The sequence below is a fragment of the Oreochromis niloticus genome, linkage group LG1 (genome assembly GCF_001858045.2).
Source record: "Oreochromis niloticus isolate F11D_XX linkage group LG1, O_niloticus_UMD_NMBU, whole genome shotgun sequence".
In the NCBI taxonomy this organism is placed as follows: domain Eukaryota; kingdom Metazoa; phylum Chordata; class Actinopteri; order Cichliformes; family Cichlidae; genus Oreochromis; species Oreochromis niloticus.
Genome location: NC_031965.2, coordinates 1,569,725 through 1,597,497, shown reverse-complemented (window position 1 = coordinate 1,597,497; position 27,773 = coordinate 1,569,725). Strand labels below are relative to the sequence as shown.

The window sequence follows — 27,773 nt, the reverse complement described above, 5'->3', positions numbered from 1 at the left end:
GTAAAGCTGCTGCCTCGGTAGGCACAGTTTATTTGGGGCCCATAAAACTGAAATACACAGCGTCCCCCAGTTTAGTTACTTCAGGCTGGTCCTTTATTTCCCCTTATTCGGCACAGATTTGATGCTGGATGCCCTCGTGTAAGGGACACGTCACGAACAAAAGGATGCTGCGCCATTTGTTAGAAGTGAACATTTTCTACCTACCCAAGGCGGCATTTAAGAAAACTCTCAAAATCAAAGGGAAAGAAATACAGCAGGTTAGTTGCCAAAACAACAATTCTGAAACTCAAATAGTGTCAATAGTTTGTATGGCCCACCATGTGCTTGCATGCATGCCCGACAATGTTGGGACATGCTCCTAAGGAGACAACTGATGGAGTCCTGGGTGATTCCTCCCAGACCGGAGCCAGGGCATCGCTGAGCTCCTCAACAGTCTGAAGAGCAACCAGGCAGCGTTGGGTGTAGGAGTTGGACTGCCTGTGCAACCTCTGCAGGGTCCAGTTATCCTGTCATGCGACCTGTAGTGACACTGAGTCCAATCGAATGCAAAACCAGTGAAAAAACACAAAAGTTGAGGTCAGCAACTGGCCACCAACATCTTAATTTTTTTTCCCCTACTTTTTGTTCCCCCCGGGTCGATATTCTTCTGCTCATGATTCCAACATGAATGTAAATTCTTTAAGCACATATTTTGAAAAATTAAGCTAAATAAGGCTTTTAATTTGTGCATCATTGGGTTTACTTTTTGAAACATTTTCCCAGTTTATGGTGAAGCGACAGGTCTGTACCCCTCTGTCAAACCCTTTCAAGTACTTTTTGCATCAACTGGAAGAAAAAAAAAGCCACAATATTCCAGATGTTTTACTAGTATCTTTATTTACATAAATATCTGGATTGTTGGGGGGTTGGACTCCCAGAATAACACAAAAACAGAACATGGTGATGAAGATGTGGAGGCTAAAGAAGAGGATGTCACTTCTTCTCAGGGGCCTTTTCGCCAGCCTCCAGCTTGGGTGCATCCTCTTTGGGATCTCGGTAGGCAGGGAACACCTCCCAGGGCGTGTTTAAATCAAACTTCCGAAACTCCTGTGCCAGCTCCACAGGCTCCGCCACCACACGCTTCAACTCATCGTCATAACGAACCTGCAGAGGAAGGCATGCTTTGGGTCAGATTCTTCCCCGTCTCTCACATTGAGTCCACTTTATTCAACTCCAGCAAAGTGAACTTACCTCCACGTATCCCGACAGAGGGAAGTCCTTCCTGAAGGGGTGACCCTCGAAGCCATAGTCTGTCAGGATGCGTCTCAGGTCAGGATGGTTGGCAAAGAAAACTCCAAACATGTCCCACACCTGTGGTAATACAGCTTTGCTCTCAGTTTGTAATGTCAGTATAAACCGCTGCTGAGTTTCACAAGTGCATCGGGCGACTCACCTCCCTCTCGTACCAGTTGGCGGCCATGTGGACGGGGACGGCGGAGTCAATCGGTGTTAACTCATCGGTGTAGGTCTTGACGCGGATACGGGAGTTGTAGCGCAGCGACAGCAGGTTGTACACAATCTGTAAACCAGCACACACAGTCAGCCAGAGTACTACAGTACACACTCAATGCATAAATTAAACTACCTAACGTCCCACCACAGCCCTTCTCTTGGACCGAGTCTGGACTTCGAAATGATTCTTTTCAGCTCTTCTGTTACAGAGTGGTTGGTGTGCTGTTATCCTGTTACATGACCTAATGTCAACCAGACTTTAGCTCTCAGACAGATGGCCTCGTATTTGACTCTAGAACGCCCTCAGTATACATGCGATGCCCCTAAATGACTCAAGGTGCCCAGGTTCTGTGGCTCCAAAACAGGCCTTCCTGGTGCCGCCCCTGCGACCCGGCTCCAGATAAGTGGAAGAAAACGGTTCGATGGATGAAGGTTAGAGCCTGACCATTTAATATTAAACTGAAAAAGTTTATTATATGTGGTTTTTGGTGCTTTGGAATGGACTGATGAGCATAAATAATTGCTTCTTTATCAGTGCTCATCCTTCCTCCTTGGCTGGCCATGCTGATGATCAATTAATCAAATGCATTGATTACCAGCACCAGGCTCTACTTTCCCTCATAATTCCTATCAAAGCATTGATTGTAGACTTGGCCTACATTTTTGTTAAACAAATAATGACAGTTTAACATGTTATGTGTTGTTGTTCACCTGCACTGATAGTTACCTGCTAAGGAGCAGATGTGTAAACCCTGGGTTCTACTTTCTTGTTACCATGGCTACACAGGCATGCACCTGCAGATATGTTGCTTTAATCCTCGCCTCTCTTAGCAATAACCTCAGGCAGCTCACGGCTCAGTCAGTTCCAGTTTATCTCTGTAGCAGCAACAGCAGCAGCCCCCCCCACCCCCCACCCCCACCCACACACCCTCAGGACTGAATTATTTATTTACACTGTACAAAGAAAACATCAATACTTTGATGTTCTAAGGAAATAAACTTTCATAAACCCCAAAATTATAGACTTTGACTAGTCCACAACTTGCTAATTGTCAAAATGCCGTAAACATGGGGACTGTTTAAGTCTTTACTTCTTCTACTTCATCTGAGAGTCACAGCCCAGAGAGAAACATTGATGTTAAATCAATAAGGAATAATAAAAATGTAGTTTATTGTGATTAAAAGATGCCCCGGGGTCTGACTGGGTTCCCGTTTTGTCAGCATTGGCTGATTTATTTTTCATCACTTTGGAAGCCACAGAGTTACAAATGTATCTTCAAAGCTGCACCTCGAAAATATTTTCTTTCCACATTTTTTCAGTTAAAAAAATGAAAGATTCTACTTGAATTAAAACACAGTAAAAGGTAACAAAAGGTGTGTGTGTGTGGGGGGGGGCAATCATGATACATGTGGTGTGACGCTACCTCAAAACGGTTCTGCCGTGTCGGGATGTCGACAGCTGTCAGGTCAGTCATGTTCCTGAACTGAGCATTGGTGTGGTCCCTCAGGAAGGTCAGCACAGGGATGACTCCATCAGGATGGATCATCACCTCCAGCTCGTTGTAGCAGGTCACCTACACGTACACACATGAACAGTTTTTTAGGCTCTGCTGCAGGTTTCTGAATCTAAACATCCATCCATCCATCTTCTTCCTTACTCAGAGTAAATCCAAACATAGTCAGTCTATGTTTGGATTTCACAATAACTGTGAAAAGCCATCAATGTGCTGTCTCGGTCAGCAGCAGGATTTGCAACAGAAGAGTGTACGTGCTCACACTGTGATGTGAATATGAACTGACCTGGACCTGCTGAATATATTTGGGCATCATCTCTGCCACATACTCCCCAAACGCTGCCAGCTGGTTGTGAGCAACAGCATCCTTGGGCCTGACAGTGGCTACAAAGAGCAGAGGAGACAAAATTCACCACGACAGACGCTTCAGGCTGTGTAACATTTGACCAGAGTCACAGACGCAAATATGCATTTGTTTTCCAAACCAATTGTCTCGCTGATGTTCTGAGGACTCTCCTGAGCATTAACCCTTTAAGACCTACCATAGAACCAAGTCCGCCAGAGCTTATATTATATTTTTACATGCTGTAGTGCCAATTTTGGGAGCATTTCAAGTTGATATACATCAATACAACCATTATAGCCCAAATTTTAATAATATGTATGCATTAAGTGCATAGTAATTACATAAATTGCAAAAATGTGCAATAAACTACAAAAAAATTGAAAATCGTTTTTGTTTTTTTAACATATATTTCTAGTTAGAGAAATTTAAGAGGCTTATCCCTCAAAACTGTAAATACAAAAAAGTTGCACAAACTAGTTTCCCACCACAGGAAATTTATTTGAAGTGTCTTCATAGTTTTATTTTTGAAATACACCAATTTTTATATACTACAGGAAAAACGAAAATAAATATTATAATGCAAATTTGCAAAAAAGCAGCATATGCATCAAAATAAACTATTTCCAGCAGTGCAATATGAGTTCTAAGCATCACAGAAATGACACAGAAAGTCATAAAGTCAAAGATAACTTTTAAAAACACCAGTATAGGCTTTGAGGCTCTGATAGTAAAAAAAACTACATTTCCGCGAAAATGATGTCACTTCCGGTTTCGGGCAGGTAATGGCGGACATGGGAAAGTTCACGCTAACGTCTATTCCAACGTAGGAAGTGTTATGAACAGCTGATCGGATCGGCAAAGCGTGTTTCTGGAATATTATGTTTTTGTTGCTGGAAGTGCTTTTTATGCAGTTTTTGCAAAGCTATATGTGGAAGGAAACCGTGACCTAGGACAAGCTAATGGAATAAGATGTAAGTACAACTCCTACGGTTTCATATGCAAAAAAATTATTGCTCTAGCTTACGTGGCTGCAGAGCTACTGGGATTTAAAAATAGTTACGCAAAATGGAGCGTGCCCGCTCCGACCGGTTTTAAAGGGTTAAGGAAACACTGAGTCAGATTTTCCAATCTGATTACAATTTTTTAATCAATAAAACTGTTTTTTAAATATCTTGCTGCATTTTGTATAAGTTCATACTCAAGTTTAAATAAACAACAACACTAAAGCTATTCTGTTATACCTGTGTGTAAAAAATACACTGCACCCAAAATATTTCATAGTTCAGCAACACTGATCAATCTAATAAACTTAAACCTGCTCCATCCTCCCTATTCTGGTATTTTAAAGAGTACTTAGCAGAAATATTAAGCAACCTAACTAATAGGGTTGCAAACTCCCAGCAAAAGAAAATAGGGAACCACCCCCCACCCTCCACCTCATGATGCTTAATCGATGTAATCAACTTTAATTTGATGCAGGGTGAAAAAAAAAAATGTACAGAAATAAATTATTTTTCAAGAATAATTAAATAGATTCAACATCTTTCTTCAACAGAATTGCAGACTGCACAGATGGTACCTTCCCAAAGGAAAAAGTACTATAGCTTACTAGGGTATATTAGACTTAACAGTTACTATATACAGTAATGGACTTTGTTGGGAAGGAAGTATTATTTTTTGTCATTTTTATTATTTCCATGTATTATTTTATTTTTATTAATTCTATTTTTATTATTTTGTTATTACTGTTATTACTGACATTACTGTTGCATCATAATCATATAGCAAGTATATGTATACAAGAAGTATTGATACAAGAGGTATTGATATTGCATTCAAATGGTCAAACATATTGGTATCATATCAGCCTTTATTACAGGTCCAGTTATAACCACTTCAAACTGTTGAGTTGAATCTATAACCCGAAATGCTTTTGAATTTATAATCTTAAATGTTTATGCAGACTGCAGGGTGAAAGAGTAACTCGGTGCTAAAAGAAGACAGGAAGTTATATGTTTTTGAAGTTACATGCTTTTGCAGGAAGTGAAACCGAAAGCAGAGTCTGAGTGCAAGTTAAGAGCAGGGTGTTTTATTATGCATTTATCTTTGATTAATATCTCTGATTAAGTTGTAAGTAGTTGTGTTAGATTGAAACAGTTGTTTTATACATTTTACATATAAGTCAAGATCATCACAACACAGGATGGCCTTAGCCTGGTTGCCTAAGTTGAGGTCAACTAAGGTGCAGAGAGCATCTGTGCACGCACAGACAGACATACACACACATACACACACACGCTGTTAGGGTGTAGGTGAAAGTTGACTGATGAAGCAGTAGATGCACGATGCGAGAGCTGAGCTGGCTTACGGGAAACCACCGGGGAGAAGATGGAAGCCAGTGTACTTTTAATTGTGTCTTAAGTTGTCAAATGGAACATTTGTGGTTTTGAAGCTGATGTATGTGATGACGCAATGAGGGGGCGTCACTAAATATACTCTGATGCATATAAAACTGTATTTTGATGTTTGGAGGATGAGATTGTGGGGCTGTCTGCTCATAGAGTCCGCTCATTCTCCCACGCGTGTTTTTTCATTAAAATCATCGTCTTTACTCTTTGGACCAGTGTGGTTACTTGCATTCCTCCTGTGTTTCCTTCCCTATATTTCTGAACCTTAACAACTTCTATACATTTTACATCAGATTAAAACTTTGGGTGTAAGATTCAGATAATTATTTATTAAAAGCTCGACATTTTAAATGAGAATAAGAAAGAAAAGTATGTCTTTGTGCCCCCTTTTCCCTGTTCATGCCCTATCGGCCCCCCTGGCTACACTTTGCTAGATCCGCCCCTGCACAGTTACCAGCCGTCAGCTGCGTAGAAAAGGATCCTGGTGTAGAAAGTAATATTAAATACATTCTAACAACAGCTTATCAAGCTTAAACGTGCTGCTGTTGTTCAGCCGCTGGTTTCCTCTTTCTGGTGCAAAGGGGCCAAAAACAAAGAAGAGAGACGGACTCACGACAGAAAAGCCGATCAGCTGATCATTAAGCAGTTTCACGATTGAAGTAGCAACAGGAGAGAGAGAGGCAGTCGCTCCATATATCGGTTGTTAAGGTTAACGTGGGAACGCTTTACAAACATTCAGAGATGAACTTACACACTTGCTTTACTTCTCTCTGGGATAACTTCCTCGGAGATGAAATGCTGGTTTGGTAGCGAGGCTACAAATACACACAGCCGCTCTATCAGGTGACGCATACTGCTGCAACGTGCTACGGTTATGAGCCGAGTTACACCATGTTGCAAGTTTTGTGAGCTGCTTTTGTGTTATTTAATGGATCGGATTACATTTTTTACTTCTCTCCGATATCCGATCCAGTAAATTAGGTCAGCATCCCTAATTACAATATCTGGGTTTAAATTTCTGCCAACACCAATCGCTGATCCGATACCAGTGTTGAAATAATAAAGTCACTGTGAGGGACAGTTTGGGAATCAGTGCTAATATAACAGCAACTTCAGGGTCAATGACGGTGCTCCTAACTTTACTAAATAAAATCAAGCAAATAAAATATTTTGAATATAAAATAAAGATTTCATCAACGAAAACCTTTCAGTGAAAAGTTGAACATCTGAACCGTGTCCATTCATTTCAGAATGTCTCTTTGCTTACTGACTGCAGCACACGAGCTAGCTCCAACGGTTCAGCCGATCTTCATAAACCCTGTTATCCCAGTTCGACCTGACAATGACCCACAGAGCTTCTTGTGATGTCAGGAGCGTGTGCCTTTCTCAACCTGTAGATGCCTCCCAAGGTTACTGAAAAAATTGATGTCAGTAGGTCAGCACTTGTTCCTGCAAGTTTCCTCTGAGGTCTGGACTCTTGGATTCATGGATTCATGCTACTTTTCATTAGTCACCATGGTGTCTAGTTTCAGACAAGGTACTATCCCAACTATCCTGTTTAAAAGCTTTGACAAGTTGGCAGTTAATGTTGTCACTGGGCCTGTATTGTATAAGTAAACTGTGTGCTGTGAAGAAACACTGTACACTCTATACTGCAATGATGTCTCCATAGGCTTTAAATATTCAGGAGAAGCCAAAACTAAGTTTTACTCAATATTGTGATGACTGTGTGACAAATATTTTATGGAAATAGACTATTTTGTCATTTTCATGTTGATGCAGCAGGGGTGAGGTAGTGTTTCCCACTCCTGTCATATTCACATAGTAGCTACCGGATATTCACAGTTATAAATGTATTACTATTATTACTGGCTTTATGAACAAATGTAACTAAAAGTCCACGTATAGCTTTAACATTTCAAATAATATAAAATGTCAAAGCCAGTCATACCGCTCATTAGCAGATTGTAAAGCTAAAGGCAACATCATGAGTCATTACTGGGACTCCCCTTCCTGAGGAGGATTCAACACAGATGTTTCAGCCCAAAGCTCAGACTTCAAGAAGCGGCACACTAAGCCAGCAGCTGTGCTACATACACACAGGGTCGCCTCTTTGTTGCCAACTTTGTGTACCAGAGAGGTTTTTCTCATTCATCTGACACGGGCACAAAAGTCATGAAAGTCTTTTACTGCTGGGAAAACACTAAATTTTCATTTGATGTATTTAGTGCTTTATCTGACAGGTCGAGCTTTGTGTGTCTGTCAGCAGACAAATGTTATCAGCAAAATAACATCACACAGCAGCTTTAGTTATGGACCCCACTCCATGTGCTGTTACCTATATTTGGATCCTCTGGATATTTTTAAAGCATCTTATTTTTTTAAGCTGTAAAACGTTGCTGTGTAATTTTAGTCCCGGGGACAAAAACAACCCGTCACTGCAACCATGTCCGTAGGTACAAACTATGATTTGCTGCTCCATACTCCCACAGTAACGTCCTGTTAACTAGTTGAGTAAAAACAAATCCTAATGCCTATCTAAGTCTGGGGTCCCCAAACATTTGACAGCTATTAGTCCTAAAGTCAAACAGCTCGGTGGTGCAGCGACACTACCCTGCAGGATGAGTTAGTGTGTACTCACGTCTGGTCTCGGTGCTGGAGCCCTGCAGTCTGGTCTGCTGCTGCAGGAGACACGACGTCCTCGCAACTGAGGAGGGACAGACAGAAAGGATCAATCACAGAGGTACTGACGAGTGAATCCGCACTGCTACACAAGAGCTGGCTAAAGGTAGCATTAGCTAGCTCGAAGGTCAAACACGGAGCATTTGACAGCTGAAGACGACACTGTACTGGTAGCATGCAAACGGACGCAGGCTAAAACGAATCACTGCAATTTACAGCCTGTATATGAATTTATAGTTAACGTACTATTAAAGCTCCTTCCGAGACCTCCGCGGACAAACCGTACCAACGACGCCGCCATCTTGGCTCTCTCAAGTTTTCTCTTCGGTTCGAGAGCTGACTATTAGCGGCCAGTCGCCCCCTCGTGGACGGGAAGACAAATGTCACTCAATGACTGCGCGGTGCCCTGGAAAGTACACTGAAACGGAAATATTCAAACGTCACATTTTAACAGAGCGCCAAATGAATTAATTAAAAAAATATTAATTAAATATTTAAAATAAAATGGTATATAATTAAATATTTAAAATTGTAATTACTGAATAAATTATTTCAAATTTTAATTAATCAGTGCTACATTTAGTTATTTACAGATGTATTTAATTAATTGAGTTTGGCACTCGAGTGTAATTTTTAGCTCCAAACTATGCAAATGCTTAAAATACCACGATTTATATAACAATGCGTCATGATAGGACACAGCAGTGGCGGTCAATAAGTCAAACTACTCCTAGTGGCCTCTCAAGTCTGGATTAAAGAGGAAGGTTGTGTCAGGAAGATCGTCCGGCATAAAATGGTCACTGCTGTTAGCCAACGGCGTTTCAGTTGAAACTAATATTAAATGCTAAAGTTAAATGGTCTTCCAATAAACAGCTACCCTACTAGGATGACACGTTTGGACACTTTACGAGTAAAAGTTGACCAAATGTTTGTCCACGCTACAGTTAGATTTAGGTTTTATTTTGTTTTACTTCAATTTAATTTTTCTATTTGTTTGCATGAAATAGAATCTAACAGTGTATTATCACTTGAACATGTTTCATGTCTGTTTGCTTCGGGGACTCCGTCCTCATATTAAACCTTCTTGATGACTGTCACATTGGAACATCCCAACTTTATTTAAATATGTGCTTGCCAATAAGACCAAAGTACTGAAAACAAAGAAGCACCATTACTCTTTATGTCATAAATATTTATTTATGGTCATTTTTCTACATTATGAGGCACTGCAGAAAAATATAAAGCAAATATTTTCCAGTCTACACAGAAACACCTTCATTACTGAATTATTCACTACAGTGTTCTCATCTTGTTGGTTAAACTCCAGCTGACATCAGCCGGCTCTGACGGGAGTGTTTTCTTTTTTAAGAAAAAAGGTTGATCGCACTGCAGTGATTTGTCTTAGTTTGTTAGTTAAAACAGAATAACGTGGCTGGAAATCAAATTATAAAAAGGAAAATTTCTTTCAACAAAATTATATTAAAGAGTAAAAAAAACAGATAAATAACATCTTCTGTTCTGTAGCTGTACACATGCCAAAGAGGACTTGCTGAAAAGGCAACAGTTGCATTTCCTGTTACGGTTGTTCTGACGGAGGCTCTGAGTCGCCGTCTCCCACCTCCAGCGGGAACACACTGCCCCGCTCTCTCAGCTAGACTGTGCACACATCTGCTGGTAGTACTTCCTCAGCATCTCCAGCTGAGCGGAGCGTACTAGGATGTGCGGTCGAACAGATGCCAGCTTCTGACAGGCCTCTTCTGGAGTCCAGCAGTGTAACTGTCACCAGGAAAGCAAACGGTCAACACAGCAAACCTGTCGCTTGGTACCCGAGCGACTCATCAGCCATGAGCATGTTTCATACAATCACCACTCTGGAAAATTGACTTAAACACTCTGTGGTTCAGTGCATGTGGAGGTAAACGTGTCAAAAACTGAGCTGAAATGTGGCATGTGTTTTTTTTTTTAAATGACCATGTGTTTATATTTACATACCACTACTTTAAAGGTAAGTACGCTGGAATAAGAGGGTAAAAAGTCTGTTTTTTTGAGGAAACAAAGAAATATATTACATTGTAATTTAGCAGTATGCTGTACTGTTCAGGGAGCGGGCCATATTATGAAGCGGATTAACCTCGGCCAGTTTCTGGGTATTTTACAGGGAAGGAGAAACACACAGGAGGAGACGCAGAGTCGTGTTATGGATTGACTCGGGTATTTTAGAGGAAAGGAGACACAGCTTACAGTGTAAGTAATTTAAGTACACTGTAAGTTAAAAAGAACAACTGAATAACTGAAAATCCATCATGTACACAGTGTAACAAAATAAGGATGTAAAAAGGGATGGTTAAGTCACTCCACATTTACAGTCATCAACACGAAAACTGCATCAAAAATATTGTTTTTCTGCAAAATTACCAGCTAATTACACACTACTTAAAACAGGCTCTGAAACTGAAATGATGTCATCTCATTGGAGGACCACTTTGTGTTCAAGTAGTAATAAAAAACTAAACAAACAAGAAAACACCACAAATATTTCTGAAAATGTTTTGTTTGTTTTTTTAATTTCAAATATTGTATAACGAGACAAAACTGCAAACATGAACGCAGATTTTTATCGAACCACCAAACAAACACACTGGTCCTCTCGGTCTGTGCACACGCGTGGCAGCACTGCTGCCGTCATTGTGTTTGTGTTTAACAAAATAAACTGCAGACATAAGTGTGACTCTGTCACCGAGCTAACAGCCCATCCCTCAGCATGTTTGTGCTCTCTGCTCATGCTGCCTTCATGTTCAATCATTTTTAGCTTTTTAAAGAACTTCAAGGACACACTGCATGAGATTTCTTCAAGTGGCCCCCGGGCCGCGAATTTGAGGCCCTGACTTAAAATAAGTTACGCAATACTCAATACACTAATTGTGTCTCCTTTCCTCTAAAATACATGCAGGTTAGGCATGTTTAGTCCACTCTGTAATATTGCCTGCTCCACAGAAAGTAACACGTATTTATGACGTAAATACAGGGAAATGTTGTTTGTTTTGCTGCTAAAATACCAGGAAATTACACAGTACTTAAAAGTGCTTATGTGCTGCTCAGATTTTATGACAGTATAATTATTTTTCCTGTAAAAACCTGATTTGTTGCCGCCTTATTCTTACTTGTTCAAAATTATCCAACATAACAAATGTGAATTTATTATTCTATTTATTAATTATGTCTTTATTTTTTATCTGCCCTTTATGCTTTATCTTGCGTTACCATGAAAAGTGGGATGTTCTTCTCTCCACTTTCTGTTTTTGTGCAAACTGCTGTCTGCAGTTCAAACTAAAGATGGACCGATCCGATATTACGTATCGGTATCGGTCCGATACTGACCTAAATTACTGGATCGGATATCGGAGAGAAATAAAAAATGTAATCCGATCCATTAAATATCAAAAAAGCACCTCACAAAACTTGCTACACGGTGTAACTCGGCTCATAACCGTAGCACGTTACAGCAGTGTGCGTCATGTGATAGAGCGGCTGTGTGTATTTGTAGCCTCGCTACCAAACCAGCATTTCATCTCCGAGGAAGTTATCCCAGAGAGAAGTAAAGCAAGTGTGTAAGTTCATCTCTGAATGTTAGTAAAGCGTTCCCGCGTTAAGCTTAACAACTGATATATGGAGCGACTGCCTCTCTCTCTCTCTCTCCCTCTCCTGCCGCTACTTCAATCATGAAACTGATCAATGATCAGCTGATCGGCTTTTCTGTCGCGAGTCCGTCTCTCTTCTTTGTTTTTGGCCCACTTTGCACCAGAAAGAGGAAACCAGCGGCGGAACAACAGCAGCAAGTTTAAGCTTGATAAGCTGTTGTTAGAATGTATTTAATATTACTTTCTACACCAGGATCCTTTTCTACGTAGCTGACGGCTGGTAACTGTGCAGGGGCGGATCTAGCAAAGTTTAGCCAGGGGGGCCGATAGGGCATGAACAGGGAAAAGGGGGCACAAAGACATACTTTTCTTTCTTATTCTCATTTAAAATGTCGAGCTTTTAATAAATAATTATCTGAATCTTACACCCAAAGTTTTAATCTGATGTAAAATGTATAGAAGTCCATTACTGTATATAGTAACTGTTAAGTCTAATATACCCTAGTAAGCTATACTACTTTTTCCTTTGGGAAGGTACCATCTGTGAATTCTGCAATTCTGTTGAAGAAAGATGTTGAATCTATTTAATTATTCTTGAAAAATAATTTATTTCTGTGCATTTTTTTTCACCCTGCATCAAATTAAAGTTGATTACGTCGATTAAGCATCATGAGGTGGAGGGTGGGGGGTGGTTCCCTATTTTTTTTTTTTTGCTGGGAGTTTGCAACCCTATTAGTTAGGTTGCTTAATATTTCTGCTAAGTACTCTTTAAAATACCAGAATAGGGAGGATGGAGCAGGTTTAAGTTTATTAGATTGATCAGTGTTGCTGAACTATGAAATATTTTGGCTGCAGTGTATTTTTTACATACAGGTATAACAGAATAGCTTTAGTGTTGTTGTTTATTTAAACTTGAGTATGAACTTATACAAAATGCAGCAAGATATTAAAAAAAGTTTTATTGATTAAAAAACACACTATATCGGATTCATATCGGTATCGGCAGATATTCAGATTTATGACATCGGTATCGGACATAAAAAAGTGGTATCGTGCCATCTCTATTGCAAACAGCAGGTGGCAGTTTGAGCGCGACCTCCTCACAGTTTCATACTGACCCGTATGAGGTAGGCGGCAGCTAATGTGGCGCTCCGGGAACGTCCAGCCTTGCAGTGCACGTACACACTGGTTCCCTGCTCTTTATGCTGCAGTGCAAACTCCACGCCTCTGTGGAGGTTCTCCATGCTGGGGACACCAGTCAGGTCCACAGTGCTCAGCCTGAGCTGCTCCACACCAGCAGCCTGCCACTCCTGCATCAGCGCCGCAACAATAAATGACACAGTGTATGAGGGGCAGCTCTTTGGCACTGTTAGGGTTTGAACTTCTATCACACATCAGTATTTAACTTATCTTGCATATACATGACAGCACAGGGTCATTTCAAATATGAGCAGGACGATTCAACTGCACCTCAACTTAATAATGGGAACTCAAACGAAGGGAACTCACCTGAGCTGAGTTGCAGAAATATTTGGTCTCATACTCTTCGTTCATGGTGATCACCCCTCGAACATTTTCTGTTTCCACCAGCTGCAACAGCAAAAACAGGTCATCAGCTCTGAGTTGAAAACTGCAACTGCCACGAGAGCAGCGCTCTAAGTACGCTTTCTCTCCTTTATTCCATTTTTTTATGAGGTCTTGACAAAATATATTTCCAGTCTCTTTCTCTGCTCTTCATACAAGCAGAGGTGGAAAGTAACAAATTACATTTACTTGCGTTACTGTAATTGAGTAGTTTTTTTGTGTATTTGTGCTTTTTAAAGTCATTTTTCAAGTCTGTAATTTTACTTTTACTTAAGTATATTTTTTAAAAAGTATTGTAGTTCGCTACGTTTTCAATCACACCCGTTACTGAGTAAATTAAAAATAAAAAAAAAACATTGCGCTTCAGAAATACTGCAGGGAATGATGGGTAGTAGAACAAATTGGCGCTAAGGTCACGTTAAAGATGGAGTCTGACATCGGTGTTATGGATCCAGTGAAAAAAGAAGCCCCGTCGAATTCTGCTGACCCTGAACTCGAAGAAACGGATGTGAACCCCTGGCCGTATTTAAGGGACCATTTCGGCTTCAAGTGCAAGAAAGGCAACAGCTTTATTATGCAGTGTAAGCTGTGTTTGCCCAGAGAGACCGAGTTAGCAGCTTTTAAAAATTCCACATCAAACCTGCGCAAGCATGTAGAGGTAAGTTAAATACAACTCGTACCGTTATGGTAGCAAAAGATAAGATAAGATAAGATAAGATGGCCTTTATTAGTCCCACAGGTGGGAAATTTGTTTTGTTACAGCAAAAGTGCAAAGTTATGTAGCAGAAATTAGAAAACACTGGAATGCAATAAAATAAAATAAAATAAAATACTATGTACAATAGAATAAAATAGAATAGAATAATATATACAATAGAATAAAATAGAAATACAAATACTATATACAACTGAGTAGGAAAATACAAAAACACAACTTCGTCAGAAGAAGAATTGCACATATAGCAGTCTTATTGCACATGTGTGGGTTTGTGTGTTTGATCAGCTGCAAAAGTCTTTATTGTGGAGTCTGACAGCAGTGGGGAGGAAAGACCTGCGAAATCTCTCCGTCCCACACCGTGGGTGCCGCAGTCTCCCACTGAAGGAGCTGCTCAGTGCTGTCACAGTCTCATGCATGGGGTGGGAGATGTTGTCCATCAGGGATGACAGCTTAGCCACCATTCTCCTGTCACTCACCACCTCCACTGGGTCCAGAGGGCATCCTAGAACAGAGCTGGCCCTTCGGATCAGCCTGTTCAGTCTCTTCCTGTCCCCAGCAGAGATGCTGCCCCCCCAGCAGACCACACCATAAAAGATGGCTGAGGCCACCACAGAGTCATAGAAGGTCTTCAGGAGTGGGCCCTCCACTCCAAACGACCTGAGTCTCCGCAGCAGGTACAGCCTGCTCTGCCCTTTCCTGTAGAGGGCGTCTGAGTTATGAGTCCAGTCCAGTTTGTTGTTCAGATGAACACCAAGGTACCTGTAGCTGTCCACAGCCTTGATGTCCATACCTTGGATGTTCAGTGGTTGCAGTGGAGGATGCTTGTGCCTGCGGAAGTCTACCACCAGCTCCTTGGTTTTACTGGCATTGATCTGGAGGTAGTTCAGCTGGCACCAGTCCACAAAGTCCTGAGTCAGTCCTCTGTACTCCTTGTCGTCCCCATCAGTGATGAGGCCGACTATTGCAGAGTCATCAGAGAACTTCTGCAGGAAGCACTGGGTGGAGTTGTGGGAGAAGTCTGCAGTGTAGATGGTGAAGAGGAACGGAGCCAGAACCGTTCCCTGTGGGGCCCCCGTACTGCAGACGACCCTGTCAGACACACAGCCCTGAGTCCTCACATACTGTGGTCGGTCGGTGAGGTAGTCCAAAATCCAGGTAGTGAGATGATGGTCCACTCCAGAGTTCTCCAGCTTGTCCTTCAGAACCAAGGGAAGAATAGTGTTGAAGGCACTGGAGAAATCAAAGAACGTGATTCTCACAGTGCTCCCAGCGGTCTCCAGGTGAGTGAGGGAACGATGTAGGAGGTGAATGACGGCATCATCCGCTCCAATGCCAGGCTGGTAGGCAAACTGAAGTGGGTCCAGTGATGAGCTCACAAGGCGCCGAAGCTGAGCCAGGACCAGCCGCTCCAGGGTCTTCATCAGGTGGGATGTCAGAGCCACCGGCCTGTAGCTGTTGAGGTCCTTGGGGCGTGAAGTCTTTGGCACTGGAACAACACAGGAAGTTTTCCAGAACTGTGGGACTCTTCCCAGCCTCAGGCTCAGGTTGAAGAGGTGCTCCATCACCCCACACAGTTGGTCCGCGCAGGACCTGACGACCCTCGAGCTGATGCCATCTGGACCCGCTGCCTTCTTGGCTTTAATCCTCCTCAGTTCCCTCCTAACCTGGGTGGTTGAGAGAGACAGGCTGGAGCCTTGTGTTGAGTGTGTATTGGATGCTGTTGTTGGGGGTGGGGAGGGGTGAGCAGGGTGAATAGAGGAGGTGTGAAGTGTCTGAGGTGTCAGAGGTGGAACAGCAGCAGTGGGGGTGGGTGAGTCTGCAGCCGATGTTGGAGACTGCCTCATGGCTGAATCAAATCTGTTGAAGAAATGATTCAGTTCATTTGCCCACCTCACATCCCTCCCAGGCAGAGAGTTCTGATGTTTGTGGCCTGAGATCGTTCTGAGGCCTCTCCAGACTTCACCAACATTATTTTGCTGAAGCTGGTTCTCCATCTTCTGCCTGTAGCTGTCCTTCCCATTTCTTATCAGTCCCCTCAGCTCTCTCTGCACCCTTTTCAACTCCTCTTTGTCTCTGGATTTGAAGGCCCTCCTCTTCTGCTTGAGGACGGCTTTAATTTCTGGGGTAATCCAAGGTTTGTTGTTGGAGAAACACCGCACAGTCCTGGTAGGTACGGTGTTATCCACACAGAAATTAATATAGTCAGTAATGCATGTAGTAAGGCTGTCGATGTCCTCTCCGTGGTCGTCACAGATCACCTCCCACACAGTCGACTCAAAACAATCCTTAAGAGCCTCCTCGCTCTCCTCTGACCATCTCTGCACTGTGCGGGTGGCTGGTGGCTCCCTGCGCACTAAGGGCTCATACACAGGGACAAGGTGCACCAGGTTGTGATCAGATCTGCCCAGGGGAGGGAGAGGTGATGAACTGTATGCCTCTTCTGCATTGGCATACAGTAAGTCCAGTGTTTTATTGTCTCTGGTTGGGCAGGTCACATACTGGGTGAAGGTGGGCAGTGTGGAGTCCAGTGAGGCATGATTGAAGTCCCCTGATATTATGAGAAGGGCTCTCGGAGATTGTGTTTGCAATCTGCTGACCACAGAGTGGAGAGAGTCACAGGCTGCATCCGCGTTGGCCGAGGGGGGGACATACGCTGTTATCGCGATAACATGCGAGAATTCCCGGGGCAGGTAGTATGGACGCATGCTAACGGCTAACAGCTCAATGTCTCTGCTGCAGAGTTGTTCTTTCACAGTGATGTGCCCGGGGTTACACCATCTGTCATTCACAAACACTGCCAGTCCCCCGCCTTTCCTCTTACCGCTCTCTCTCGTCCTGTCCGCCCGCAGCAGCTGGAATCCCGGTAGTGTCACGCTCGTGTCCGGAGTTAGCGGTGTTAGCCACGACTCCGTTAGCATCATGATGCTACATTGCCGGTACTCCCTCTGTGACCAGGTTAGCGACGTTAGCTCATCCATCTTATTGGGCAGAGATCGTACGTTTCCAATAATTACAGAAGGAAGAGATGGTCGATAACGTCTCCTTCTCGGGCGACGGCGCTCCTTCCCAGCACGACACACCCGTCTTTTCTTCCTTAGTTCACTGGGAATGTCGAGTCTGTCCGCCGGCAGTACCGCTGCTGGACGCAGCGCTAACAGCTGATCCCTGCTGTAAACAAAGGATCCCTGCTCTGGGTCCCCAGACACGGGTGAAAAAAGTAGAAAAAAACTAAGAAAAACAACCAGAACTAGCACAAAACGGTAGAACATGGTTGCAGAGTCTAATTACTAATACGTTAGTTATAAAAATTACGAGAAGAAAAAAGATAAGAAAGAAAGAAACTCAGAATGAGCAGAGCTGCTGTAACAGGCTGCCGCACACGGGGGGCGCCGGAAGTGACAAAAAAGGCTGTGTTCAAATTGATCACATTAAGTTGAGACATCTGTGAAGAACACAGCTAACGTTGGTTGGTACTAGCAACTTGCTGTAATCGGGCACGTTGTTGTCCACGCAACTTACATTTTTTTTACTGGGTTGGTAAATTGCCAAAAGAAAATGTGTTTACCTACGTTTTTCCTGTTTGTTAATAATAATAATTTATTTTAAAAAATAGTTAAAGACAGAAGCGGCTACTTTCTTACTTAACCCACATATGTTCACACTGCAGGCAAAAGAATAACAGAGCGCTCACTTACCTTAGATTAGTCAAAGACAGCTGACTTCTGTTACTTGTTAATTAGCACTTGCAACCTCCCGTTAACTAGCCTGTTACTGTCCAATAAAAAAAACACGAGGTATATTGGTATAATTTACCAGCGGTAGCTATGTAATGCATTGATGTCTTATTAGGGACGTCAAAAAACTTTCTCTCAAACTTAACACTGGCCTGCCTGCCTCAGCTGCCTTCCAGCGTCTCTTTAGCTGTGCTGGACTACTGTTCACTGCAAAGCGAGCAAGGATGAACTCTACTAACTTTGAAAATCAACTGCTCCTCAAAATTAACAGGAAGTTCAGAGAGTAACACTCTAGGATGGACACAAAGGAACTTTAATCTAGAGGTACAGTAGGGCAGGGCCAAGTTTAAAAAATTAAAAAACATTTTTACAGCAGCTGCCGTTCAGTACTTGTTCTCTTATTTGACAGTTTAGAACACATTCTCATGTGAAAGAATGATATAGTTTTGTACTGAAAACACTGTGATACCTGACAGTATGGTTGGTTGGTTTGGTGACCATTATCCATTTTCATGTACAGACTTGCAGTTTAACTGCCGCTGCACTTTAATTTGTAAAGTTTTTCTTTTCATTAAAAAAGAACTACTTTAAGATTTATATCTCACTGTCTTTTTTTGCACTACTCAGAAGCGGCTGTCCTCCTGCTGACAGAAAAGTAACTATGTAACTTTTACTCTGGGTACATTTTAAATGAGCTACTTTTTACTTTTACTTGAGTACATTTTTAGACAGGTAATTTTACTTGTACTTGAGTAAAATTTCAGCAAAGTAATAGTACTTTTACTTGAGTAAAATATTTTAGTACTCTTTCCACCTCTGCATACAAGCACTGGTGCATCTCAGAAAATGGCAATATTGTGAACAAGTTCATTTTTTCCAAGACTTTTTTTATTTTGATGATCACAAAAAACAGAAATCCGATATCTCAAATTATTAGAATATTTCATCTGGAGTCCACAGCCATGAGGAAGACTGCTGACTTACCAAATGTTCAGATGGCAAAAATCAACAACCACCAGAAGCCACTGACAGTCACTGCTGCAAAAGCTGGCAGTTCACAGTGTGCATACTCAAATAAATATTCATGGAAAGTTGACTAGAAGGGAACAGTGTACACGAGCAACACACACGAGCACAGGACTGTCAAAAACAGCAGATTCAAAAACTTTGGAGAGTTTGCCAAGGAACAGACTGACGGTGGTGTCAGTGTCACAACGTACATGTGTGTTCAGCAAAGGGGCTACAGCCATTGACTTCATTAATATCAGCCACTCATAAACAACAGGCATCTTACCTGAGCTAAGGAGAAAGATTCCTGTGGTCCTTATTCTAATTCTAATCATGTAACATGTGATATCCAGTATGTGTAATGTGACAAAAACACAACGTTCAGTGTGTGTTTCATGGCATTTTTACGCAGCATGTTCTGTGTGTAACGGTCTTTACGTTAATAAGCTGTATTCCTCACACTGAGGAAGGGATGTTTGCCTACCATTTAATAATCAAACACATTTAAAAAAATCACAGTCCTACAATTATCCAAAAGCTTCTTTGCCAGAATTACTTTTATAAAAGAAAAACCCTTGGCTCAAGAAAAGGGGGATGTTCTTCGTACCTCGCTTACTACATCCAAGATCAAATGACACATCCAAGATCAAATCATCGCGCTAACCGTGAGCTCGCTAATCCGGTTGTCCGAACGCACCTGTTGTTGACGATTAGTATAGCTGGCTGAAGTAATCTGAGATCACTGGGTGGCTTAAAAGGGGCTACGCATCGATAGTAGAAACATTGATCGGCAACCCTGTGATTGGTCGGCGAAGATGTCGAAGGAGCGCGCGCAGTATCTCACGGCAGCAGACCAAGAACTCTTGATTGAGGGATATCAGGAGTTTCAGAGTTTAATTAAAACGCAGGGGAACACTGCAAAGGCTGCAAAAGCAAGGAGAGAGGGCTGGCAGAAAGTTGCTGACAAATTAAACTCGTAAGTGATCCATGATATTACATTATATCATGTGATATTATTTCATTCCACATTATATTATATTACATCATATCCTCTTTCACATTAGAGCCACAACAGGACCCACTAGAACATGGGAAAAAGTAAAAGTGAAATATAAGAATATTCTACAGAATGGTAATATTTATCACTTATATTGCTTTTAGTCTATGACAAGAGACCCTGGAATAATCTGTTTGTTTATAACAGCAACCAAGAAAAGGGCAGAGCAAATAAAGACAGGTGGTGGTCCTGCACCCCCTCGTCACACCCCTTTTTGTACTGTGACATTTATTGACATTGTGGGTTTTTATGTGTGTAGTTTGAATAACACTCCATCACTTTTACCTGTTCCCATGCAAGGGGTGACTGAAGCATGCACAGTAAGTCGGGAGTAAGTATATACAGTACAGTAAGTATATATATATATATATATATATATATATATATATATATATATATATATTTGGAGAGAGAGAGAGAGAGAGAGAGAGAAAGTAAATAATACCCTCACGGGAGAATCGATATCTCTCTATGAGCACACCGTCACGCCGAGCTAAAGGATCCCGTCTATCCCGCAATATACGCTAAATTCTGTAAACTCTCCTTATCAATCTTGCACCTTCCTTGCTCGCGTACAAACGGACAGGACATGGCTGCGACAGACTTCCCAAATCCACCTTCGCTTTTTTAGCCGTGGTCTCTCATCTTGATTGCACGTAGTAATTTACTATTACTACTCTAAAATATGAATTACATCTGACATGATCTACTACATGTAATAGAATGATTAATAGTACATTTCCCTTTTTTTCGGAAATGACCTGTATGTATCTGTATGAAATCAATAAAAGAATCAAATACATTATCTTTAGTTACATTGATAATATTTATTTATGGTAAAACAGTGGCGAAATATCGCTCTTGCTTTCATATAACTGCAGCGGACATACCTGAGAGGCCGCGATCTAATCCTGTTTACATAAAGTAAACCTGCTCCCGAGCAGGCTTACGCTTACGGATCTGTTGCTATGACAGCAAGTCCCAGATGAGCTTCGGAGAACCGAACGATCCAAGATCACGCGAAATCGTCAACAATCAAATCCGGCTAACTTAGCGAGGTACGAAGAACAGGCCCCTGGTCATTCAAAAGCTCTTTTTGGGGCAAAGTAATCAAACACACAAATAAGTGGCCAAATGTGCATCTGTGAGTGGTGCTGGAGTGGCCACAGGGGCTGTAGGCAGGATGCATTGATGGGGCATCGTGAAGGGAGGAAGGGGCGGAGGTACAGAGGAGCAGAACAATAGCAACAGCGATGTGTGAATTAATGCTAAACATAGTATTAACATTAGTCTTAGTGCGTTTCATTTTCTACTGATGCACACTGCTCCTATAAGGATTCAGAGTTATGCAGCATCCAGACACTGTGTGCTCTGTCTGACTACTGAAGAAAAACAAACTTATTAAATCCAAGGCTCGCAAAATTTCAAAATCTCTGGTAGTCCTTCGGGCAGGCACTCTTCAGTTTTTGGTAGCCCAAAAATAAATTTAAGTAGCCCGAATTAAAAAGAGAGCAATTTTTTTTTAATGTTTTGTATCCGTTACAATAGTATAATATTGTAACGGAAACAAAAATTAATCAGAAAGTTGTTAAAATACAAATCACAACAACTGTATAAAAATCACAGTCATCAACTCAAATACTTGTTTCTAATTGAACAGAAATTTGTATGAACTTGTAAGAACTGTGCAGAACATGAATCAGTCTGTGTCAGATCCTGAATCTGAAATTTCCACTGAAGTCAAGGGTCAGAGGTGAGGGGAACCAAGATCGAGGCCATTTGCTTTTTGAAGTTTGCAAAAACTGCTAAATTTTGACAATGGTAGTTCACTCTTTGCAACATAGTACGCTTTGGAAAGATTTTTCAGGACTTCTGCTTGTGCTTGGTTTATTTTTAGTATGTTTTTTGCAATTGCTGTTTGTTCTGGGAAAGATATTGCAGACTGAGCAATAATGCATTTCTTGCATTTCTCGCATTTCTCATGGGTTCTGATGGGGTCTTTCTTAAAATTACTGGTCCCCGTTACAAAGGCGCTTGTCGACTCAAATGAAATGAAACTCACGACACACCCGGCAGAACATCATGTTATTTAGCTCGTCATATTCCAGCCACAGAAATTCTTTTGTCCATGAAACCAAAAAAGCTGAGCTTTCTTTTTGCCTCATAGTCTGATTTGTCATAACTTTTCCGTTTTGTGGTCGGCTTTTATTTGGCTGCCCCTTCTTCACCCTGACCTGTCTTATTTGGCTCTGCAGAACTAAAATTCCTGCGTAAATCCTGCTGCTTTTACACACGTACTTACATAATGGTCAGCGATTCTCTGCGCAATCAACCTCTCACATGTTTAAGCTTGCTGTGGGAGATTTCACTTGTCACGTTTGAATAGTAGCTAATGAGTGATAAGACGATGTCAGAGGAATCGGTGCGCAATTAATCTGTGACTCACCAATCAGTGCTGCCGCTCTCTACACAGCGTTCGCGCGAACGCAAAGTGAAAGTGAAAGCAAAAAACAAGCACAAATTCAAATGCGATTTCAATATGTCACATATTGACAGTGGCTCATCGATGCCAATGACATAATTACTCAGCTACATTTCCGAAAGAATGCAAAAGCATTGACACATATTTTCCTTCCTATGATAGCCCGACGGGCAGGGCTGAGATAGATTTTGGTAGCCCGACTGGAAAAATCGCTAGCCCCGGGACGTCGGGCTAGCGATTTTGCGAGCCCTGAAATCATGCTGACCATCAGAGGTCTGATGACCCAAGAGGACCAACTATGGGCAAAAACTACTGAACTGCGAGGCCTTTAATGTTTATGACATACATGCCAACCCTCCCGATTTTTCTGGGAGAATCCCGAATTTCAGTCCCCCTCCTGAAAATCTCCCGGAGCCACCATTCTCCCGAATTTCTCCTGATTTTCCACCCAGACAACAAAATTGAAAAACCATATCCCAGATCAGCCCAGCCAATTCCAGTTTCCAACAATGGCTACTACTACTGCAGCTACTTAGTTTTAATATTACTCTTATTACTCTTTCTGGGTCGCAAAATAAACTTTTAACATATTTTCAGGTGAGAATGTAACTGTGTAAAACTCCCGGCACATCGTTTTCAAACCCCCGCGGTCTTTCGCTACTCAGGTTAAACATAATATATAAGTCACTTAGATAACTTAAACATGTTACTGTTTGGTTTTTTTTCAGTGTTTTATTTGTTCCTGAGTAAATCGGTTTGGCTGAGATTAAAGTTATTAGATTAGATAAAATAAAACTTAATTAATCCCTCGGGAGGGTTCCTCCGGCGTTTTCACACAGCTGAATAAACGCCAAAACAGAAAACTAATTAAACAGAAGTGTGAGATGGTCGAGAATTTACACCAGTGTCCTGTTATATTTTAGATAGTAAGGAGCAGACGGCAGAGTTTCACTCCACCGAGACAGCTCGTGACGTAATTCTGAAGGCTAAACTGTGCAATTTCACAGTCGCTCACTTCCGGTCTACCCGGCTTTCGGAGGACCCGGCCCACTTAGACCGCAAAGGCCGGGTCAAGCTGTATGTAACCGCGAGAAACGTTACATACAGCTTTGTGTGACAGAAATGAAGGAGAAAAAAAATGTTTTGTTGGTCATTCATTTTTGTCATGACATCACTTTGATCAGTTGAGACCACAGGACTGTAAAACATGATAGTTGGGCTTCATTTCTGTACTGAACAGTCATTTCAAGATTAGTTAGTAAATAACAATTAGCTAATGTTGTTCATGAGACTAAAATCATCTCACTGTGGTAATGTTAATATAATATGGACAATATTATAGTATTGTCAAATTATTATGATATATATCTATATTACAGCAGTGAGCTTGAACTCTGGGTCAGAGATTCAAGTTGCAGTTATTTACATTTCCTATCACCTTAAATCTTCACTCAAAGACAAGTATCTCTGACAGTGTATATATAGATGTATTATATATAAGAGACAAACATTGTTCTTTCAATATGTTGGCATTACTAAATTTGGCTCAATGCTTACATATATGTGTAAAAAGAAAATGTACGAGCTGTGATAACTGTTTCTGATAGAATGAAGAGCAGACTGATATATGAAATATTCCTTTATTGGGTGAGAAAATCAGACCATGTCATAACTGCTTTAAGTCATACAGAATAGATATCAGAGCCTTAAACAGGCTGACTTCTGCTAAATGGGTCAAACTGGGCAGAAAGTAAACAAACACATAACATCCTTATAGGATATGATGTAACACTATAGATCAGCTTAGCTCAGAATATATAAAGCATATAAACAATTACAGCAATATGATGCAACAAACACAGCAGTGCTACTAATCCAAAATACTCAAAGCTTCATAGAACTGAAACAAACATTTATTTTTAGCTCCATTCTGCTGCTGATACATACTTTAGGTTTCTGAATATTAAACTTGTTGCTGCCTTTCATAGTGTGTAACTTGAAGGCCCTGAGTACTTTCTCCCACACTGAAAACACTGGGATGATAACATTATTTGAACATTACCTAATAAGACTGATTCAGGACAGACAATTAGTTATGTTAAACTTTCCTAGCAGTCCTTCACAAACAGGGAACAGTCTGTCTATTCTCTCCATCTGTCAGCTGCTGCTGGCTCTTCCTCCTCCTCTTCCTCACACACTGCTGAGTTTGTCCTGGTGGATCATCAGGGGTGCAAAGCCTCACAGATGATGTGCAGCAGTGGGTCCCTCAGTCTGTCCTCACTCTGGACACTTGCAGTTGTCACACATGGAAATCAAATGTGCGATAAGCTGCAGGATTCAAACACAAGTGTAACTTATAAATACATGTTCATACTTTTATTCCACAATCAGAGAGAAAGAAACAGAGAGAGAGTGCAGGACAGACAGACAGGTGACAGTCTCAGGTGTACACACTGCTACAAAACAGCACAGAGAAGGAGGATTTAGTGTTTGTGTTATTACGAGTGCTAAACAAGAAGAGTTCCAGATGGTCCAGTGGACACATGTGTGACTCCTGTGATTAAAGCATCTTTCTTTCAGCTTAACGAGTGAACCGTCAGCTCGTTCAAACACACGTTAAAGTCTGTTTGGCTCGACACCACCGAACAGAGGCAGCAATATAACATAGCTAACATTAACAGTGCAGTGAATCCTGCTTGTGCCGTCATATTCAGGACTGCAAACCGAGCAGCATCACTGACTTTCAGCTTGTTGTGTTTGTGGATATATGACTGACTTTAATTATCCATAAAACCATCACATTCTCTGTAAGATAAGGTCGACTACAGATTATATATATATGTTTAGAAGTAGAGGTGTGTGAATGGGTGGATGACTGGATATGTAAAGTGCTTTGGGGTCCTTAGGGACTAGTAAAGCGCTATATAAATACAGGCCATTTACCATATATCTATATATACATATATATAAGTAAAGGCTTTAAAACCAAGTTAACGCTGAAAGTACAAACATCACTAATGTCACACAACTTTGCCGACATGTGGCCAACAGTAATGTTTTAATGTTCTTCGTTATTAAACATTCGCACATAAATAAGTGACATCATATTCAGTACTTACTTTTGACAGTTCACTCTTCGGCCGCTCTCTTCTGCCGTATTTTGCGGCAAAATTATCCACACCCACCGCCGCGCTATGAATTGTGGGATATATGGGACCACGCTTGATATTTGGGGAAATCGACGGCGCATTTGGAGTATGCATTTGAAGTACACTTCGAATTGGGACAGCCGTCGTCGCGTGGCGGTGACGTAATCGCACTTAAAATGCGTACTTCAAGCGTGCAGACCCTGAATTGGGACACAGCCATGGTATGTTAGCTTATTAGATAACTGAGACGGTGTTGCAGCAGTTTCTGCTTCAGGTCGAGTGAAGATGGTGAGAATCACCTACAAATCACAGTATTTGCTGATTGCTCATCTAAAGCGCTTCATTCAGATAATGACCTCACTGTGAGTTACTATTTCATAATTGTGGCTTCGCATATTACTGACTTTACAGCATTTCTTTTAAATTGTACACACAAACCACTAATATAACAATTTGCCAAAACACTTGTTCATAACAAAGTCAATACCGCCTCGTTAGCGCAGGCTAGCTCAGTAGCTGGTCTAAAGAGTCGTTAGCGTAGTCGAGTGCTAGCTAGCAGCTTCAGTGTTTGACAGGCGGACCTGTTTGGTCATGGACCTGAACGGCAGCGCTCCGAGGATCACAGTTTCATCCACTCGGTCAAACCACCGTCTCGAGGACACCTTCTCCATGACAACATTGTAGGCTAACGTGGGGTAGAAGAGCAGCCGTGCTAACGCTCCCGACATGGCTGAGCTGTTTTCTGACGAGTCGTGTAAGAATTGAACTTGTGCCGTGTAGAGCTCAGCCTCTCGTCATGCTGCTGTGCGGCGTGTGCTTCCCAGCCTTCAGTCCACATGCTGTCAGCTTCCTCCTCCTGCAGTACGATTTCCGCCGACTGCTACCCCTTCAAAATAAACACACTGGCTTTCCATCCATAGATTCCGTCTCTAATCAGAATATTTTTTCTGCTCGACCAGCTGATGTTAAGGTGCAAAGTCGAACATATATCATGAGTACAACAGCTTCATATATCACACAATTTTTTAAAAAGAACTGTCAGAACTTTTTTTTTTTTTTTTTTTTAACACATTCAAATTTAAATATGGATCTCTCAAAAACTATACCAAAATAAAAGCCTGAATTTCTCACTGCGCTTTTCTTACCATCGAAATAAATCACGGTATTTGCCAAAAATACGTCAGAAAATCTCGCTAGTTAAAATATGAAAAGAACAGCTCAGCACTCTAGCGTTTTTAAAAGTAGAATGGTAGGCAGAAGCTTCATGTCTCAGTCCCCTCTCCTGACCTCACAGTTTGGACACAAATGATCTCTTCTTTTAAGGTTGGGCTCAAAATGTGCCTTTCGTCAACCCATGCTCCAGTTATGCTGTCATAGTCTGTATTTGCTGGGGGACTTGCCATGATGCACTGAGCACTACTTCTCTCTGTCTCTCACTCCCATCGTGTTTAATATTACTGTGCTGACTCACATTTCAAATTTTAAAAGATAAAATGGATGTAACAGCTTCATGGTCAAAGATTACGTTTAGTTTTTATCGTTATAAAGGCAGCTGTGCTGTGCAGAGTGAGCTGAAAACATAATGCTATGGTTATGGTTGTCTTCTTTAGAGACAGTCCACATTTACAGGTGCAGGATGTAGTTATAATGCAATCAGTGATGATTGGCTGCTTCTGGAAGAGGGCTGTGCAGGAGTGTGTAAAATTTGAGGCCTTTCTGCTGATTGACTCTCCCTGACTATGAGGCTTTACAGAAACACATACCATTGCTAAGCTAACGGTAGAGGATACCTACAATAAGCCAGGTGACTGTTCAAGCACACCTGACATTTGTCTGACCTTGGAGCTTTTTCATCCATAAACTGCACAAACATTGCTACCCCCCCCCATGAAAGGATGTCACATTGTTTGATAAAAAGGAAAACAATCAACCTACAGAGAGCTCCTGGACAGAAAGATGTAG

At 41.6% G+C, this 27,773-nt stretch overlaps 2 protein-coding genes across 3 annotated transcripts; both read right to left on the bottom strand.

Moving 5' to 3' along the window:
* Positions 1 to 855: 855 nt before the first annotated feature.
* Positions 856 to 8,846, bottom strand: ndufs3 (NADH:ubiquinone oxidoreductase core subunit S3). Its single transcript, XM_003456887.5, has 7 exons — positions 8,688 to 8,846; positions 8,401 to 8,466; positions 3,292 to 3,389; positions 2,916 to 3,065; positions 1,433 to 1,558; positions 1,231 to 1,350; positions 856 to 1,143 (listed from the first exon to the last, which is right to left on the bottom strand). Exons 1-7 carry the CDS (start codon positions 8,740 to 8,742, stop codon positions 973 to 975), a joined length of 786 nt encoding a protein of 261 aa, XP_003456935.1. The 5' UTR covers positions 8,743 to 8,846; the 3' UTR covers positions 856 to 972.
* Positions 8,847 to 9,567: 721 nt separating this feature from the next.
* Positions 9,568 to 27,383, bottom strand: ptpmt1 (protein tyrosine phosphatase mitochondrial 1). Of its 2 annotated transcripts, XM_003456888.5 has the most exons (5): positions 26,957 to 27,383; positions 26,393 to 26,697; positions 13,589 to 13,669; positions 13,198 to 13,389; positions 9,568 to 10,217 (listed from the first exon to the last, which is right to left on the bottom strand). In XM_003456888.5, the coding sequence occupies exons 2-5, from the start codon at positions 26,537 to 26,539 to the stop codon at positions 10,089 to 10,091; spliced, it is 549 nt and encodes a 182-aa protein (XP_003456936.1). In that variant the 5' UTR covers positions 26,540 to 26,697; positions 26,957 to 27,383; the 3' UTR covers positions 9,568 to 10,088. The 2 variants fall into 2 exon arrangements, with proteins under 2 accessions (XP_003456936.1, XP_013120597.1); XM_013265143.3 differs by lacking the exon at positions 26,957 to 27,383 and having other exon boundaries at positions 26,393 to 26,707.
* Between the last annotated feature and the right edge of the window lie 390 nt (positions 27,384 to 27,773).

Bases quoted from the DNA above. Each gene is read 5' to 3' on its own strand.
- ndufs3 (XM_003456887.5), bottom strand. From the start codon at position 8,742: ATGGCGGCGTCGTTGGTACGGTTTGTCCGCGGAGGTCTCGGAAGGAGC. The intron at 1,559-2,915 runs GTAGCGTCACAC...GCTGGTTTACAG, and splicing joins CACGGCAGAACCGTTTTGAG to ATTGTGTACAACCTGCTGTC. The intron at 1,351-1,432 runs GTGAGTCGCCCG...GTATTACCACAG, and splicing joins CCAACTGGTACGAGAGGGAG to GTGTGGGACATGTTTGGAGT.
- ptpmt1 (XM_003456888.5), bottom strand. From the start codon at position 26,539: ATGTCGGGAGCGTTAGCACGGCTGCTCTTCTACCCCACGTTAGCCTAC. The intron at 13,670-26,392 runs GTCCGCCTGTCA...TTGCTGTTGCAG, and splicing joins TCAGGTCCATGACCAAACAG to CTGGTGGAAACAGAAAATGT. The intron at 13,390-13,588 runs GTGAGTTCCCTT...GCGCTGATGCAG, and splicing joins ATTTCTGCAACTCAGCTCAG to GAGTGGCAGGCTGCTGGTGT.